The sequence below is a fragment of the Myotis lucifugus genome, unplaced genomic scaffold (genome assembly GCF_000147115.1).
Source record: "Myotis lucifugus unplaced genomic scaffold, Myoluc2.0 scaffold_629, whole genome shotgun sequence".
Classification (NCBI taxonomy): domain Eukaryota; kingdom Metazoa; phylum Chordata; class Mammalia; order Chiroptera; family Vespertilionidae; genus Myotis; species Myotis lucifugus.
Window position 1 is genome coordinate 193,945 of NW_005871677.1, and position 15,914 is coordinate 209,858.

At 52.7% G+C, this 15,914-nt stretch overlaps 2 protein-coding genes across 4 annotated transcripts; one reads left to right on the forward strand and one right to left on the reverse strand.

Moving 5' to 3' along the window:
* Positions 1-1,627: 1,627 nt before the first annotated feature.
* Positions 1,628-8,093, reverse strand: FARSA (phenylalanyl-tRNA synthetase alpha subunit). 3 transcript variants are annotated; one of them, XM_006105034.3, is made up of 13 exons: positions 7,915-8,093; positions 5,551-5,688; positions 5,361-5,459; positions 5,166-5,284; positions 4,188-4,280; positions 3,973-4,101; positions 3,784-3,899; positions 3,488-3,572; positions 3,300-3,399; positions 3,042-3,210; positions 2,884-2,961; positions 2,606-2,720; positions 1,628-2,013 (listed from the first exon to the last, which is right to left on the reverse strand). In XM_006105034.3, the coding sequence occupies exons 1-13, from the start codon at positions 8,059-8,061 to the stop codon at positions 1,875-1,877; spliced, it is 1,527 nt and encodes a 508-aa protein (XP_006105096.1). In that variant the 5' UTR covers positions 8,062-8,093; the 3' UTR covers positions 1,628-1,874. The 3 variants fall into 3 exon arrangements, with proteins under 3 accessions (XP_006105096.1, XP_023601899.1, XP_014302738.1); XM_023746131.1 differs by having other exon boundaries at positions 5,562-5,688; positions 7,915-8,053; XM_014447252.2 differs by lacking the exon at positions 2,606-2,720.
* A 4,318-nt stretch (positions 8,094-12,411) lies between these two features.
* On the forward strand, positions 12,412-15,857 carry CALR (calreticulin). The gene is made up of 9 exons (XM_006105035.3): positions 12,412-12,618; positions 13,004-13,105; positions 13,288-13,491; positions 13,935-14,029; positions 14,119-14,328; positions 14,410-14,523; positions 14,611-14,754; positions 15,383-15,475; positions 15,561-15,857. Exons 1-9 carry the CDS (start codon positions 12,528-12,530, stop codon positions 15,756-15,758), a joined length of 1,251 nt encoding a protein of 416 aa, XP_006105097.1. The 5' UTR covers positions 12,412-12,527; the 3' UTR covers positions 15,759-15,857.
* The last annotated feature ends 57 nt before the right edge of the window (positions 15,858-15,914 follow it).

Consider the following 15,914-nt stretch of genomic DNA (forward strand, 5'->3'; position numbering starts at 1 on the left):
CAGCAGGGTGGGGATGAAGAAACTAGGACAAGCCCCTACGGTCTTCAAACCACGGGTCATAAAGTTCCAAGCAAACACTACAATGTTCAGATTTGACCAAAGCAGGGGTGGGGTGGGGTGACTCCTGAGTGAATTATGCCTTATTTATCATGTCTCCAGCGCCCCCGCCCCCCCTGTCGGCTCCCGAGGGCAGGGCCCTGAGTCTACTTGCCTACTGCCAAGGCTCATGAACAGTGCTGGCACGTAGGAAGTATGGATTTATTGCATGAATTAGTATTTTTTCTATATGACTAAATTATTTGAAATAGGATAAAAGATTTGATTGAGGAACCCTCAGGAGATTGGTACCCACAGGGCCCTGGGACCAGTGATGTTCATGGCCTCAGCTGACTTGTCAATTTCACTGGGTGTGCCAGTGGGCTTGTGGTCACCCAAGAAACTGTCCACAACTTTTTTTATTAATTGGTTTTAGAGAGGAAGGGGGAGAGACATGGGTTTGTTGCTCCCCTTATGCATTCATAGGTTGATCCTGACTGGAGATGGACCATGCAACTTTGGTGTATTGGGAAGACACTCTAACCAACGGAATTACCTGGCCTGGGCTTGTCCACGTTTTCAAAAATGCCCAAGACATGGGGTGAGCAACATGGCAACTGGGATTTGCTTTTAAAAATTTCTACAGAAACATACAGATGAAGCTGGATGAAGCTGAAGTGTGAGATCTCAAACACCGATCAATGGGAGCAATGGGCTCACAAAGCTATTTTAGGCTCATTTGACGTTCTTATGAGAATTTAAAAGAAGCAGGGTTTCTTTTGTGGGGGGGAGGGCAGTGCTGGAGGTATGAACAGGTGGGGAGCAGACAACTTTCAGGATAGTGAAAATACCATATTGATGGATACATGTCATCATCCAGTTATCCAAACCCATAGAATGTACAACACAGAGTGTACCGTTGTTCACATGTGTCAATGTAGGTTTTCAGCTGTAACAAAAGCACCACTCTAGTGGGGGTGTTGATCGTGAGGGAGGCTGTGTAGGTGTGGGGGCAGGATATACATGGGAAATCTCTGTACCTTCCACTCAATTTTGCTATGAACCTAAAATTGGTCTAAAAAAAGTCTTTAAGCCCCGAACAACGTGGCTCTGGCTCAGTTGGTTGGACATTGGCCCATGCACCAGGAAGTTGCCAGGTTAATTCCTGGTTAATGGAACATACCCAGGTTGCAGGCTCAATCCCCAGTAGGGGTGTGCTGATGGATGCTGCACTCTCGCATCAATGTTTCTCTTTCTAAAAGTCAATAAACTATTCTTTAAAAAAAGTCTTTAAAAGTAAGGGGGGGTGGGAGCAGCTTTAAAAAGCTTAGCTTGCTTGCCCTCCCAAATGTCTGTCCCAAGGGATAAGGGGTCTGTTTCATTCACCTGGAAGAGGGCCTGGCACCAGTAAGTGCTTGAAAAAGCTCATCTTCTCCAGGGAGGACTGGCTGAAGCTGACCAGGAGGCCCTGAGGACCCACGAGCCCCAATGCAACACCCCTCACACTAGCACCCAAGTTTCCTCCCATCAAGCCGCACTCTGAGCTGGGAGAGCCAACAGGACCCCACCACTCCTAAGGAAAGGCACCAGATAAAAGTAACTGCCCACTTTATTAGCCAGCAGCCACCTGCAGGGCTCCCTAGGGCCCACCCATCAGAACAAATGGGTTACCTGCTCCCCTGCCCCTGGAACCCTGGGGCGGGTGGGGAAGAGAAGATACCAGGAACAGGGAGACAGCCTCACAGAGGCTTCATAAATACAAAGGGGTCCACTGGCCAGGGATACAAAGGGCTGGGCAGCAGGAGCTCGGGAGGGTGGCCTGTCCAGGGCGGTCCATGTCATGTTGTCTCCTGTGTCTGTGGGGACCCCTGTTCGGCATCCAGGCGGCATAAGGGGCTGTCGTACACCATCTGCAGGTTCACCTTGTGGCCTACCAGCTCACGGATATTGTTGATGTTGTACTTGATCATCGTTGGGCTTGAGGGAAAGAGGGGACATGCTTTAACACTAGGTCAGGTCCTGTTCTCCTCTGATCAGAACCTCTCTGAGGGCTCCCACCTTCCTCAGAATAGAAGCCCAAGTCCTCCCACAGCCCATAAGGCCCTGCACAATCTGCCCTATCACCCACTTCTCTACCCCTCACTTTCTCCCTCCAACCGCAGCAGGCACACTCCAGCCTCATGGCCTCTGCACTGGCAATTCCCTCTGCCGGGAGCGCCCCTCCCCAGATATCCTCCCAGGTCATCCACCACCAGTCTGCTAGAAGCCACCTCCTCTGTGAGCCCTTCCTGCTAGGCTTTCTCTCTAGCAGTTACTGCACTCAGGCCCACTTTAGGCATTATTTATTAAATGTACTTATTTGTCATTCTTCTCACTCCACTAGGACCTCAACTTCACAGAAGCAGGGGTGTGTGCTATTTATTCACAGGACAGAACAGAGCCCACAGCAGGTGCTCACTAAAGTTTGTCAATGAACGAATGAATGGTGCTGAAGATCTACAGGACTCCATGCCTGGCAAGTCCCTTAAACAAAGCAGCCAAACGCGTGCTAAGTGGTTTGGGCACTCACCGCTCCAAGGAGAGGCCCCAGGCAATGACGGACACATTCTCGGGGAGCCCCATGGGCAGCAGCATTTCGGGGCGGAAGAGCCCAGAGTTCCCGACCTCCACCCACTTCTTCAAGCCTGTGAGGGCAGGAGAAGGAGGGGCAACTCATGTGGGTGATGTTGGGCCTGGCAGTGAGCTTGGGAGGCAGGATGTGGGCTTGGCAGTAAGGGGACCGGGGCTAAGAGGGGGAAGCCTCAGACCTCCCTCCCTCCCTACCACAGCACCAGGTCCCACTCTGACCTTGGTGGTAGCTGAACACCTCCATGCTGGGTTCGGTGTAGGGGTTGTAGGCTGGCTTAAAGCGCAACTGGGTGATACCTGGTTGGAAGACAAGGCTGGTGACCCAGACATCCTCCTGCGGCCCCAGCACCACCACCTGCCCTGGTCTGCCTGCTCACCTAGCTTGGTGAAAAACTCCCGAAGGACGCCCATGAGGTGGCCCAAGGTGAGGCCATGGTCAGCCACAACACCCTCGATCTGGTGGAACTCGGCCAGGTGAGTGGCATCCAGGGTTTCATTCCGGAACACACGGTCGATGGAGAAGTACTTGGCTGGTGTGAAGGGTTTCTGGAGATGACAGGCAGGCCAAGTCATGCGTCAGAAGGTCAGTCTGACAGTCCCCTCTCTGTCCCCACACTACCCAGGCCCAGCTGCACCTTCTGGGCCAGGCGGTAGAGGGCACGAGCACTGGCTGCCGTGGTGTGCGTACGCAGCAGATTTTTCCGGGCCTCGTCCAGCTTCCAATTGTACTTGTACCTTCAGGAGGAAATCCGAAGTCCATGCTGATGCTCTCAGGCTCCCAACTTCCTTTCCCCAGCACCCCAAAGTCCCAGTCCTGCCTCACCCCTGTGAGCCGTAGCCACCGTGGGAGTGGACCCGCTTGACCCGATGCACGTAGTCCATAGGGAGCTGAAGGGCCTCGGCTGGATCTGGGAAGGACAGAGCATCATCTGGTCAGTCAAGAAGCATTTCTCAAACAGCCACTGTACACAGGACAGACAGTGGCAGCTGCAGCTTCCGCCCTCACCTGTCATCGCAGTCAGAGGGCATCTGGGAACACCTGAGCCAGTCACATCCCTCTCTGCCCAGAAACTTCCATAGTTCCCATCTCAATGGGAGAAAAAGTCAGGGCCCATTCACCTTTCAGGAAGAAGGTGTCATGCTGGTCTCGTGCTGGGTGCTGCTGGGGCTGGAAGAGTGCATCAAAGTTCCAGAAGGAGCTCTCGATGAAGTTGTCGGTCGGCATCTCGGTGAACCTGGCGGGAGATGTGGCCTGACTACCCTGCCCTGAGGTGGCTGTCCCGGCCCCACCTCTGGCCCCTTGCTCACCCCATCTCCAGGAAGATCTGCCGGAACTGGGTGCGAACTTTCAGCAGGGGGTGCAAGTGGCCACTGTCTGGGAGGACGCCATGGGCTGAGAAATTGTAGGACTTGAAGGGCCGGTCCCGCCAGGAGCCACTGTGGGTGGGGATGCAGGGTACATGGGCCTGGTGCGGACTGCCCACCCCTATATCCCGCTAACCCGACCCTGGGGCTGCCCCTACCTGGAGATCATCTCTGGGCTCAGCTCTGCTTCCTGCTTGGAGATGCTGGTGCTGAAGGCACTGCCTTTGCTCACCCAGTAGGTCTTCAGGGTCCTATGGACAGAGGAGGGAAGGGGATATGAAACCACTGTCAAGTTCTCTAAGAGGCTTCCATTGATCTCCCATACGATGCTGACCCAACACCACCCAAGTCACTCTGCTTTATTTTCTTCCTGATATTTACTGTCACCTAAAAATCCTTTTATTTGGCCACCAGCTACGTCCTGAGTTCATTCACTTATTCATTCAACGAACACTTATTGGGAACACACTGTGTGCCAGAGCCCAAGGCACTAAGCATACAGCTGGGAGTGATGATAACAGGTGAAGTTTAGGTTAATAAAGTTATCCTATGCCAGCTCTGTTCCACTGAAGTCACCTCACAATCTTGTGAAAAGGGGCCATTTTACAGATAAAAAAACTTGAGTCCTAGAAAGATCAGGTGACCCGGCCAAGGTCAGAGTTAAAAAGGCAGAGCCAGGACTTGCACCGGGCAGTCCACCTCCATTCAGTGTCTGCTCAAAGGGGATGCAGTCCTGGGAGAGCAGAGAACCCAGGTGTCCAGGTTCCAGCATTCAATTAACTTCAGGCAGGGTTTAGGACTGTGAAAGAAATACGCAGGGAAAAAGACAGACTTGGTGAGTGGCTTTTGTGGAAATCGCAGGGAGAAAAGTGCCCCTATAACGTGACACATGAACAGAGGCTGGATGCTGGAACGTGCCTTGAAGATCATTCTTGGCAGAGGCACAGCATGTGCCATAGGCCTGAACCTGGTGGCATGAACCTGGCCTGTGTGCTTCACAACCACAGTGTGGAGAGGGGCTGGGAGGGACTTACAGAACCTCGGTCCAGTGTGTCCAGAACAGCTCTCCCTTCCCTTTTCCCACTCCAGGCCACACAGGTGACATGGGTCTGAGACTGACGGTAGCAGCCACTCACACTTCAGTCAGCAGCTTCCTCTTCTTGAGTTCACTCCTTTCTTTCTCGCCCAGCTTCTCAGCCTGTCCGACCCGGACCAGCTGGAGCCGCCGTTGCACCTCATCCTCCACGCTGTCCACCTGCCACGACGATGGGACAATGGTTATGAAGGGCTGTGAGATCCAGAGGCCGACCTGCCTGCCCACAGGGACTCACCACTCGGAACACGCGGGGCCCATCAGCAGCAGTCTTGTCCACACGGATCCACTTGTTGGACATGGCCTTGCTGAAGCCCACCTTGCCACTGGGCAGTCGCTGAGGGAGCAAGGCTACAGTGAGGAGGACACAAGGGCCACCTTCACCCCATCACCTCCCTAGGCCCTCCCACCCCCGCCCTGGACCCTACCATGAGCTCACTCTGGGCCAGGCCCTCTGGAGGGACACTATGAAACACCCGGGCCTCATGGCTGCCCTCCCGGTCAATCTCCTGGCCCTCGGCAGTCAGCTCCCAGTGCTTGGTGGAGCGTAGCTCAGCCTCGATGATCTGCAGGAGAAAGGAGGTTCAGAGCTGGGCACCCCCTTGCCGCCGCACTGAAGCCAAGATCAAAGCACAGCCCCTAGAGCTGGCTTCACATCTCAGTTGCACCACTTCCCAGCCAAGTGATTTACTCCTGCCGAGCCTCAGTTTCCCTCCTATGACACAGGGACAAGAATACGGTTCATACCTCCCAGGTGAGGTAAAGGACTACGGGTGTTACCCGGCAGAGGACAAATTCTGTCACTTTTGAAGCTGGTAAGAAAAAAATATATATTTTTTATATTTTTTTATTGATTTTTTACAGAGAGGAAGGGAGAGAGATAGAGAGTCAGAAACATCGATGAGAGAGAAACATCGATCAGCTGCCTCCTGCACATCTCCTACTGGGGATGTGCCCGCAACCTAGGTACATGCCCTTGACCGGAATCGAACCCGGGACCTTTCAGTCCGCAGGCCGACGCTCTATTCACTGAGCCAAACCAGTTTCGGTGAAAAATATGTTTTTTAACTTGGGGAAGATTTTAAAGAACTCACATGAACTGATTTGCCTCCACATTTGCATCTCAACGCCTAAAGTGTCAAGTTCCCCCTTTATTCTAATTCCCAGCTCTGCTCTTCACTCGCTGTGACCTTGGGAAAGGTGCTCAACCTCCCTGAACAAGTTTTCTTATCCAAGAGAGCAAGGTGTGGTGGGCTCTACCTCAGAGGATTGTCAATTTCACACCAGTTAAGATAATCACCCCACACGCCATACATAGCTTCAATCCCTTCTCGGAACTGACAACCTTGGGCTCTGCAGCCTGAGCACTGTGGACGAAAGGGGCCACAGGCTAACCTGACAAGCTCAGGGGAGGCCTGCATGGCAGTCTTGCAAACTCAGAGACCTAAAATAACCAGGAAAGGTGGTGTGAAAATTAAATATTTAACTATAAACAGATTATAGTGGGTAGTCATGTCCTAAGCCAGTATTTTCCCTGACAAAGATCAACTTAGATCTTTACTGAGCCCATTTGTCTTTTTGCCTTTAAGATAACATATCAGTGAAATGTCTGGGTAACTTGCCTTTTTTCCCGACCCCTCAGGGCACAACAAATGGCACCAGGACATTCCCTCATTGTTACTGTTATCAAATTAATCTTCAACTGTTAATTATGTTAAACTGTCCCGTATCCATCTCTGTCAGTGGTTCTCAACCTGCCACCCTTTAATACAGTTCCTCATGTTGTGGTGACCCCCAATTTCATTGTTACAAATTGAACATAATTAAAGCATAGTGACTAATCACAAAAACAATATGTAATTATATGTGTTTTCTGATGGTCTTAGGCAACCCCTGTGAAAGGGTCGTTCGACCCCCAAAGGGGTCGCGGCCCACGGGTTGAGAACTGCTGATTTATGTCCATCGTTTCACTTTTTATCCTATAATCTATCACCAATGGATTTCGTGTAACCCACCTACGTCCCTTTCCTTTGACTGTAACCCGCCATTCTCTGGAGCGTTATCTCAATTCATTGAGGTTCTGCTTCCCGGCATATGTCCACAGTTTGGCTCAAATAAACTCACAAAAATTCTCTACAGGTTTCAATGTTTGTTTGTTTTTTACGTTAACACTACCTACTTTCAAATACAGATTTGCCTGTCCCTCCTAGTGACACTGCTCAAGTCACTGTTCAGTACTCAGGAGTGGTCACGTCTGCAAAGTGGGGATACCACCACCATCGTCCTATGATTATGGCAAGGACCGAACGGTAAATAAAGCTGAGACCAGAGTGGGGCACAGAACGTAAGTTGGATGGCTCTGCGGCCTCTCTCACTTGCCCCCCCCCCCTTGATCCCCTAAGTGCCACGGCTTTCCTCCTCATGGCACACCCAGCTCCACGGCCGCTTCCTCTGGGTGCTCTCCCCGACCCCCAGGCTGGGTCAGCTGCCGGCCCTGGGTTCCCTGTGCCTCACCCGCACTCTGGTCCCGAGAGCACCTCCCCATTAGATCGCCGTCCCCGTCTCCTTCTCCGCCGCAGTAACCCCCGCCCGAAGGCTGCTTATCCCCCAGAGGACGGTTCCCGCAGGAGGACGGCGGTGCGACGGGCCCTTGTTCGTTCCGGACCCCCCGCCCGCGCCCCCGGAGCCGCACGCTTAGGTTCCCCCTAACGGGGTCCGAGGGCGCTGGCCTGGAGGCACCAGCTCCTCCGGGTAAGGGCGCTCCCGGTGCCCCCGCGAGGAGGCCCGCTCACCTCGCCCAGCGCCTGCAGGCTCTTCACGGCGCCCACCACGGCCTGGTGCTCCACGCCCAGCTCGGCCGCCAGCTCCGCGCTGTCCAGGCCGCCATCCGCCGCCTCCAGCCGCCGCAGCAGCGCTTCGGCCACCGGGCCATCCGCCATGCTTCCCCCCCGAGCGCAAAGCGTGTCCCGGCTCCAGGGCCGGAAACACCGGAAGCACCGGAACCGGAACCGGCGTGGAGCGCGCCGCCATCTTGAAGGCGGCTGGTCGTGCTGTGGGGCTCAGGGCGTTGCCATCTTGAGTGTGTCAATTGAACCTCAAAGCGTGGGAAGGACTCAGTCTTTTTTTTTCTTTATTTCTTTCTTTATTTTTTTCCTCAGTCATTCTGTACCTCCGCTCTGGCTGGACTTGTGGCGTCTGCTGACTGGAGGGTCAAACCGGTTGACCTGAAGGACAGTCCCAGCGTTGTTTTAGGTTTCGTCCCTCCCCACCTGCAGCCGGCGGGCTGCGTGACCTTGGACCTCGGAGCCCTCGATCCTTCCGGGACTCTCTGACCCGTAGAACTGTGGGTGGGGGGCTACAGAGCTAATCATTCTGCTGATATCAACTACTTTTATTTCTTTTAATATATATCTATTTTTTATTGATTCCAGAGAGGAAGGGAGAGGGAGAGAGAGATAGAAACATCAATGATGAGAGAGAATCATTGATTGGCTGCCTCCTGCACGCCCCCTACTGGGGATGGAGCCCACAACCCGGGTGTGTGCCCTTGCCGGAATCGAACCCGAGACCCTTCAGTCCACAGGCCGATGCTCTATCCACTGAGCCAAACTAGCTAGGGCTACTTTTAAATTTTCAAAGGGAGGCGGGGTAGGGGCCATCCCCATTTAAAGAGGAGAGAGGAACCCACCTAATAACAGTTATAGTCCAGGTTATAGTTATAGCCGCTACCTGGACACCTACTCGTGTGCCCAGCCCAGTGTTAAGTGCTTCAGGTGTGTTATTTCATTTTTCCCAGAACTTCTTGATGTAGATACTGATATAATCCCCATTTTGCAGATGTGAAAACTGAGGCCCAGAGGGTACCGTGATTTGCGCATTGTTCTCTGAGGAGCTGGTAGGGATGGAATCAGAAACTGTCATCACCCCAGATCCCATCCAACCCCCTACTCCATGCTCTGAGGAGACCAATGTAAGGGCAGTAATGCACGGTCTGAGTCAGTGCTGGCCCGTAGATATGTAATGTGAGGCACAAATGTAATTTAACATTTTCTAGTAGCAACGCTAAAAACAAAATGGGTGAAATTAATTTGAAGAACTAACCAAATCTGATATGTCCATTCGTCACGTAAACACTTTATAACATTTATTTTATTAATTTTTTAATCCTCACGTGAGGATATTTTTCCATTGATTTTTAGAGAGAGTGGAAAAGAGAGGGAAAGACAGTGAGGGGGAAAAAAAAGAAAGTGAGAAATATTGATGTGAGAGAAACATATCGATTGGTTGCCTCCTACAGGAGCCGGACCAGGGCCCAGGTCAGGGAGGAGCCTGCAACTGAGGTCCGTGCCCTTGACTGGAATCAAATCTGGACCCTTCAGTCTGCAGGCTGACCCTACCCACTGAGCCGAACCAGCTAGGGCTGTGGTTGGCAAACCGCGGCTCGCGAGCCACATGTGGCTCTTTGGCCCCTTGAGTGTGGCTCTTCCACAAAATACCACGTGCGGGCGCGCATGTACAGTGCGATTGAAACTTCGTGGCCCATGCGCAGAAGTCGGTATTTTGTGGAAGAGCCGGTATTTTGTGGAAGAGCCACACTCAAGGGGCCAAAGAGCTGTATGTGGCTCACGAGCCACCGTTTGCTGAGCCGCAGTTTTGCCGACCACTGAGCTAGGGCAACACTTTATAACATTTCTTTTTTTTTTTTTTACAATAGCTAAGGCAGTATTAGCCCCAGGGCAATATCTGCTATTTATTTTTACTTTTTATTTTTTTATATATCTTATTGATTTTTTACAGAGAGAAAGGGAGAGAGATAGAGAGTTAGAAACATCGATGAGAGAGAAACATCGGTCAGCTGCCTCCTGCACATCTCCCGCTGGGGATGTGCCCGCAACCCAGGTACATGCCCCTGACCGGAATCGAGCCTGGGACCTTTCAGTCTGCAGGCTGACGCTCTATCCACTGAGCCAAACCGGTTTCGGCACTTTATAACATTTCTAATGAAATGTTTTACATTCTTTTTTCCATACTAAGCCTGGAAAATGTGATGTGTATTTGACATTTCAGCTCAGACCAGCAACATTTCAAATGGTCAACAGTCACGTGGTCAGACAGCACAAGTACATTGAAATCCCAGGTCTGCCGTTTGTGTCACTCAGTCAAATCGCTTAATCTTTCTGTTTCAGTTTCCTCACCTGGGTGGAGATAATATGAGCCCACGTTATTGTGAGAACTGTGAAATAGTGCCCACGCATGTACGCAGTATTTGTTAATACGAAATTGAGTGTGGATTGTGTGTCAGGCACTATTCTAAGCAGTATAAGCAGTATGCCTTTACTCACTTAACCATCACATTTGTTATTTGAACCTAGAAAATGGGGTTACTAATACTCTCACAATCATGACCCTACAGGGAAGTCCTGATTTTTAAAAAATCAGAATACATTCCTCAAAGTCCCTCCTTTCCTTCAAAGCACGTTCCCCATTACAAAAAAAAAAAAAATTTCCTGGAGTCCTTCCTTCTACCACACAGATCACGTAGGTTTTAAGCCTGCTCTGTGCCAGGTGCTGCAGGAGACACTGGGGAATGGTGAAGTGAACAAGACAGCACAGAGTCTACCCTCAGACAGGAAACACCAAACTCACGTGTCCATGGCACTTACTGGGAGGGAGGGAAGCCAGGAGGGTCAGTGGCAGGAGTGATCACTCCAGACTTGGGACTCCTTCTAAGGAGGCCAGGTTGGGCCATACAGCCTGGGGGTGGGGAGGGCAGAATCCCAACTTCTCCAAAACCCCTCATTCCTCCCTTTTCTGAGTTCCTGCCACTAGTGGGAAAGCTCCCCCCATTCCTCAGTTCACTCCCAGGTTCCCAGACCCAGGGCCTTTTTGTTAGAGTTTGGGAAACCCCTCGCCCTGCTTCCTCCTTCCTGAAGACTGGAAGCAGGCAGCTGGGGTTCCACACGGTCAGTCATCTGACTCTGGCTTCAGAAGACTCTAGACCAGCGCTTCTCAACCTGTGGGTCTCGACCCCTTTGGGGGTCGAACGACCCTTTCACAGGGATCGCCTAAGACCATCGGAAAACACATATATATAATTACATATTGTTTTTGTGATTAATCACTATGCTTTAAATATGTTCAATTTGTAACAATGAAATTGGGGGTCACCACAACATGAGGAACTGTATTAAAGGGTCGCGGCATGAGGAAGGTTGAGAACCACTGCTCTAGACTCAGGAGTCCTGCCCCTCTCCCTTAGATCTTATCTTCTTTACCATCTGTCTACTTTCTTCCTCTCCAACGGAACCCCCTGCTCTCTCATCCTTGGCCGTTTAATTGCAAAAGCCAGGCCGTTTGTGGAAGACCACAAAGCAGCGACCCCTTTCATTTACTGGGGGTGGAGAGGTGGGGGTGGAGGTGGGGGAGGCGGGGTAGTAAAGGAGAGGCCGGCTGCAATTCGGGTAACAACCTTACCGGGCCCTAGGAATCAGCCTATAGTCACATCTTCGAGCCTTCTGGGCTTCCTTCCCTGTCCCGGGATATCCTAAAAGCTTTGAAAGCATTTCTTCTGGGCAGCACCTGCCCAGGGTCGCTCTTCCTGGTCCTGTGACTCTAGGGAGGCTAAGGGGCTTGCCCAGGTCACACGGCAGCCGTCGTCCAGGCTGCCAGGCGCTAGGGACCGCACAGAGGGGAGAGCTAGAATTCTCTCTGCTGGCCTGCAGGACTGCGGCGCCGGGGTGGGGTGTCAAGTGAAGACCCAGAGCCCACGCGCTTGGTGGCCTCTGCTTCATCCTGGGGGAGGAGCAATGGGTGCGGTGGGAGAGGGACAGAGGCAGAGAGAGACGGCGCCCCGTATCGGGCGTTCTCCAAATGCAGGATAGAAAACCCTGCTCACACCTCCCTGCAGAGGGGATAGGAGGAGGGAAGGCTGGAGCAGGGTCCTAATCCTGCGGGATGACACCTGCTCTGACGCGCGCAGGTTCTTTAAACGCCCGGATCCTGAGCTAAGCGCGCGAGCGAGGGCGGGGTTGGACCAAGGTCTGGTCACATGACCTGGTCAGAGGGGCTGGAGGCCCCTGCCCCACCGGTGGGTGTCCCCCACAACGCGTGGTCGACCCTCATTGGCCAGTGGTGCGGCCAATAGAAATCGGCCATCTGGGATCCCAGCGTTCCGAGGCACAGCCTAACATGCTGAGCTGAGGAGGGCCCAATGGAAAGTCAGAACCGTGGCTTCTAACCAATGAAAAGGTACGAGGGGCGGGCTAAGAGGTCGGGCCATGTTGGTTTGAAGGGCGGTCGTGTATAAAAACGTACGGCCAGCGGCAGCGTCCGTCCCTGCTGCAGAGCTGCTTTAGGAGAGGTGACTTAAAGGGCCCGCTTCGCGCCGCCGCCCCCTCGGCTCGCCATGCTGCTACCCGTGCCGCTGCTGCTCGGCCTTCTCGGCCTGGTCGCTGCCGAACCCGCCGTCTACTTCAAGGAGCAGTTTTTAGACGGAGGTAACGCCTGGCCCCGCCTCGAGGCCGCTCCGACGACGCGACCGGCCCCCCAGCCCAGATCTGCGTTGTCGCCTGTAATTACTGCTCAGAGGGCCAACACGGTGGCCTCGGGGACTAGAGCCGCAGGCGATACTTCTTTCCCGCGTCCCTGGGGAGCATGGAGGGCGCAGCGGCCTCCCGCGGCGGGAGTTAGGGTTCGTCCGAAGATACCTTAAGCTACAGGAGGTGTCAAACTGAAGGTTGGGGTCGGGCACTCGGGGGATTTCCTCCCTTGCCTGCAGCCGTTTGTGGCTCCTGGTAGATGTGTTTGGGCGGCCGCGGAGGGCGGATGGGGGGCGGGGAGGAATCAGCGCAGCCACACTGACCTGCCCCTTTGATACTGTAGACGGGTGGACCGACCGCTGGACCGAATCCAAACACAAGTCGGATTTTGGCAAATTCGTCCTCAGCGCCGGCAAGTTCTACGGTGACCAGGACAAGGATAAAGGTAAGAGCCTGGAGCTGGGTGCTGAGATTCAGGAGGACTTCCTGGAGGAAACCCTAGTCACTGACGGCCAGGGTATCCTCAGGAGGCGGGCAGGCAGAGGAAGGGGAGGGGCTGTCTGTGTCTTTGATTCTTAGGGTCCCTGGGTTGGGGCCAGCTGTGACCTCACTACTGTCCTCTGCTAGGGCTGCAGACGAGCCAGGATGCCCGCTTTTACGCCTTGTCTGCCAGATTTGAGCCTTTCAGCAACAAGGACCAGACGTTGGTGGTGCAGTTTACTGTGAAGCATGAGCAGAACATCGACTGCGGGGGCGGCTATGTGAAGCTATTTCCAGATAGTCTGGACCAGACTGACATGCACGGAGACTCTGAATACAACATCATGTTTGGTGAGGGGCCCCGCCCTGTTGCTGACCTCTGATTAGAGCGAGACTGAGACCCATCCATGAGTTCCTTGTAGCTCACGAAAAGTGGTCTTCAGAGCCTAGGAATACCTTGTCAGACTTTCCTTTGAAGAGGAGACCGAGGGGATAGTTACAGCAGCAAATTGTTGCATTGTTATTGTTGATCTAAGGCTGTTAATTTGTGAGATCTTATGTAGGTGTTTTCCAATTTTACAAGTGAGAAGACTAAGCTCTAGAGAGTGGGTGTTTTATTTTTATTTTTTTTCAATACTCCATTCATTGTCCCTTAGAAATAGTTAAGATCTGAATATTTTGAGTCTTAATAGACCTGAGTTTAAGAGTCAAGCTTTCCTTTTGTAAATTGGGGTGGGAGGCCTGGCCAATGGTGGGCCACCTCTGACCCTTAACTGGACCTGCTTCTCACCTAGGCCCTGACATCTGTGGCCCTGGGACCAAGAAGGTTCACGTTATCTTCAACTACAAGGGCAAGAATGTGCTCATCAACAAGGACATCCGTTGCAAGGTGTGCCTGGGGGTGGTATCAAATGGCTGCCTGGGTAGGCTCAGAGGCCAGTCCAGTGGGCAGGGCCACTCATCTCCTGCCTTCTTCAGGACGATGAATTCACACACCTGTATACTCTGATTGTACGGCCCGATAACACCTACGAGGTAAAAATTGACAACAGCCAGGTGGAGTCTGGCTCTCTGGAGGATGATTGGGACTTCCTGCCACCCAAGAAGATAAAGGATCCTGATGCTTCAAAGCCTGAAGACTGGGATGAGCGGGCCAAGATTGATGACCCCACAGACTCCAAACCTGAGGTTGGTGCTTGGGCAGGGGCTTCCCACCATGGAGGGGTGGTGGAGAGCTGGGACGGCGCTGACCTCCTCGTGTACTTTTAGGACTGGGACAAGCCCGAGCACATCCCTGACCCCGATGCTAAGAAGCCTGAGGACTGGGATGAAGAGATGGATGGAGAGTGGGAACCACCAGTGATTCAGAACCCAGAATACAAGGTGGTCTTGGGGCTCCAAGCAGAGCGGGTACATAGTGGGGAGCACACTGACTTCCACTCACCTTCCAGTTTCCTTCTCCTTCCGCAGGGCGAGTGGAAGCCCCGGCAGATCGACAACCCGGATTACAAGGGCACTTGGATTCATCCAGAGATCGACAACCCCGAGTATTCTCCTGATAGCAGTATCTATGCTTATGAAAACTTCGCTGTTCTGGGCCTCGACCTCTGGCAGGTGCGATGTGGAGGGGACAGGAGGATCCCTAGGGGACCTCACGTGCTCAGGATCACCCAGGAGGAAAGGGACAAGGGTGGGATTCAATCCTAGGCAGGTATGAGCCTAAAATGGTGCTTTTTCTGAAGAATTTCCTGGTCTATCTCTATCACAGCACCCCCCACCCTATACACACATAGACACACACCTCTTAGAGGTTCTGTATACTTTGTGCTAGGCATTTCTTCAAGAAACTTTATCTAAACCAACTCATTAACTGCCCCAATGACCTAAAAGGTGGTTAGATAGTCCCATTAAAATATTAGCTTCAGAGAGACCACATTTTTTCTTTTTGTTCAATGATGTACCCCTTCTGTGCCTAGAACCTGACACATAGTAGGTACTAGAAAAATAATATGCACAAGGGGGTGAGACCCCATTATATAGATGAAGATACTAAAGTGCAGAGAATTCACCAGTCCAAGGTCATATAGGTGGGAAATGGCAGGGCGGGGTTTTGAACCCAATCAGCTTGTTTTTTAATCACAGTGTTAGGCTGTGGCAATGTGCAGTGGTTATGGAACCTGAGGCCAGGGCCATGGAGTGTCCCCACTCTGACCATCCTTCCATCCATCATCCTTCTCCCCAGGTCAAGTCTGGTACCATCTTTGACAACTTCCTCATCACCAATGATGAAGCATATGCCGAAGAGTTTGGCAACGAGACGTGGGGAGTCACAAAGGTGGGACAAGTGTCCGCTCCTGGGTCAAGGGGTGGGCAGGGCAGGCAGGTGGGGGCCAGGCCTTGAGTGTGTGATCTGCATGCAGGCAGCAGAAAAGCAAATGAAGGACAAGCAGGATGAGGAGCAGAGACTGAAGGAGGAGGAGGAGGACAAGAAGCGCAAGGAGGAGGAGGAGGCAGACAAGGACGACGACGAGGACAAAGATGAAGATGAGGAGGATGAGGATGATAAAGAAGAGGATGAAGAGGAAGATGGTGCTGGCCAAGCCAAGGATGAGCTGTAGGGCCACACCATCGCTTCCAGGGCTGGACTGAGGCCTGAGCGCTCCCGTCACAGAGCTGGCCGCGCCAAATAATGTCTCTATGAGACTGGAGAACTTTCCTTTTTTCCAGGCGGGTTCCAATTTGGGTAGATTTTGGTATGTCCCGCCCCCCCCCCC

Bases quoted from the DNA above. Each gene is read 5' to 3' on its own strand.
- FARSA (XM_006105034.3), bottom strand. From the start codon at position 8,061: ATGGCGGATGGCCCGGTGGCCGAAGCGCTGCTGCGGCGGCTGGAGGCG. The intron at 5,460-5,550 runs GTAGGGTCCAGG...TTGCTCCCTCAG, and splicing joins TGGCCCAGAGTGAGCTCATG to CGACTGCCCAGTGGCAAGGT. The intron at 2,721-2,883 runs GTCAGAGTGGGA...CTGCCCTCACAG, and splicing joins GGTGTTCAGCTACCACCAAG to GCTTGAAGAAGTGGGTGGAG.
- CALR (XM_006105035.3), top strand. From the start codon at position 12,528: ATGCTGCTACCCGTGCCGCTGCTGCTCGGCCTTCTCGGCCTGGTCGCT. The intron at 14,329-14,409 runs GTTGGTGCTTGG...GTGTACTTTTAG, and splicing joins CCACAGACTCCAAACCTGAG to GACTGGGACAAGCCCGAGCA. The intron at 15,476-15,560 runs GTGGGACAAGTG...ATCTGCATGCAG, and splicing joins AGACGTGGGGAGTCACAAAG to GCAGCAGAAAAGCAAATGAA.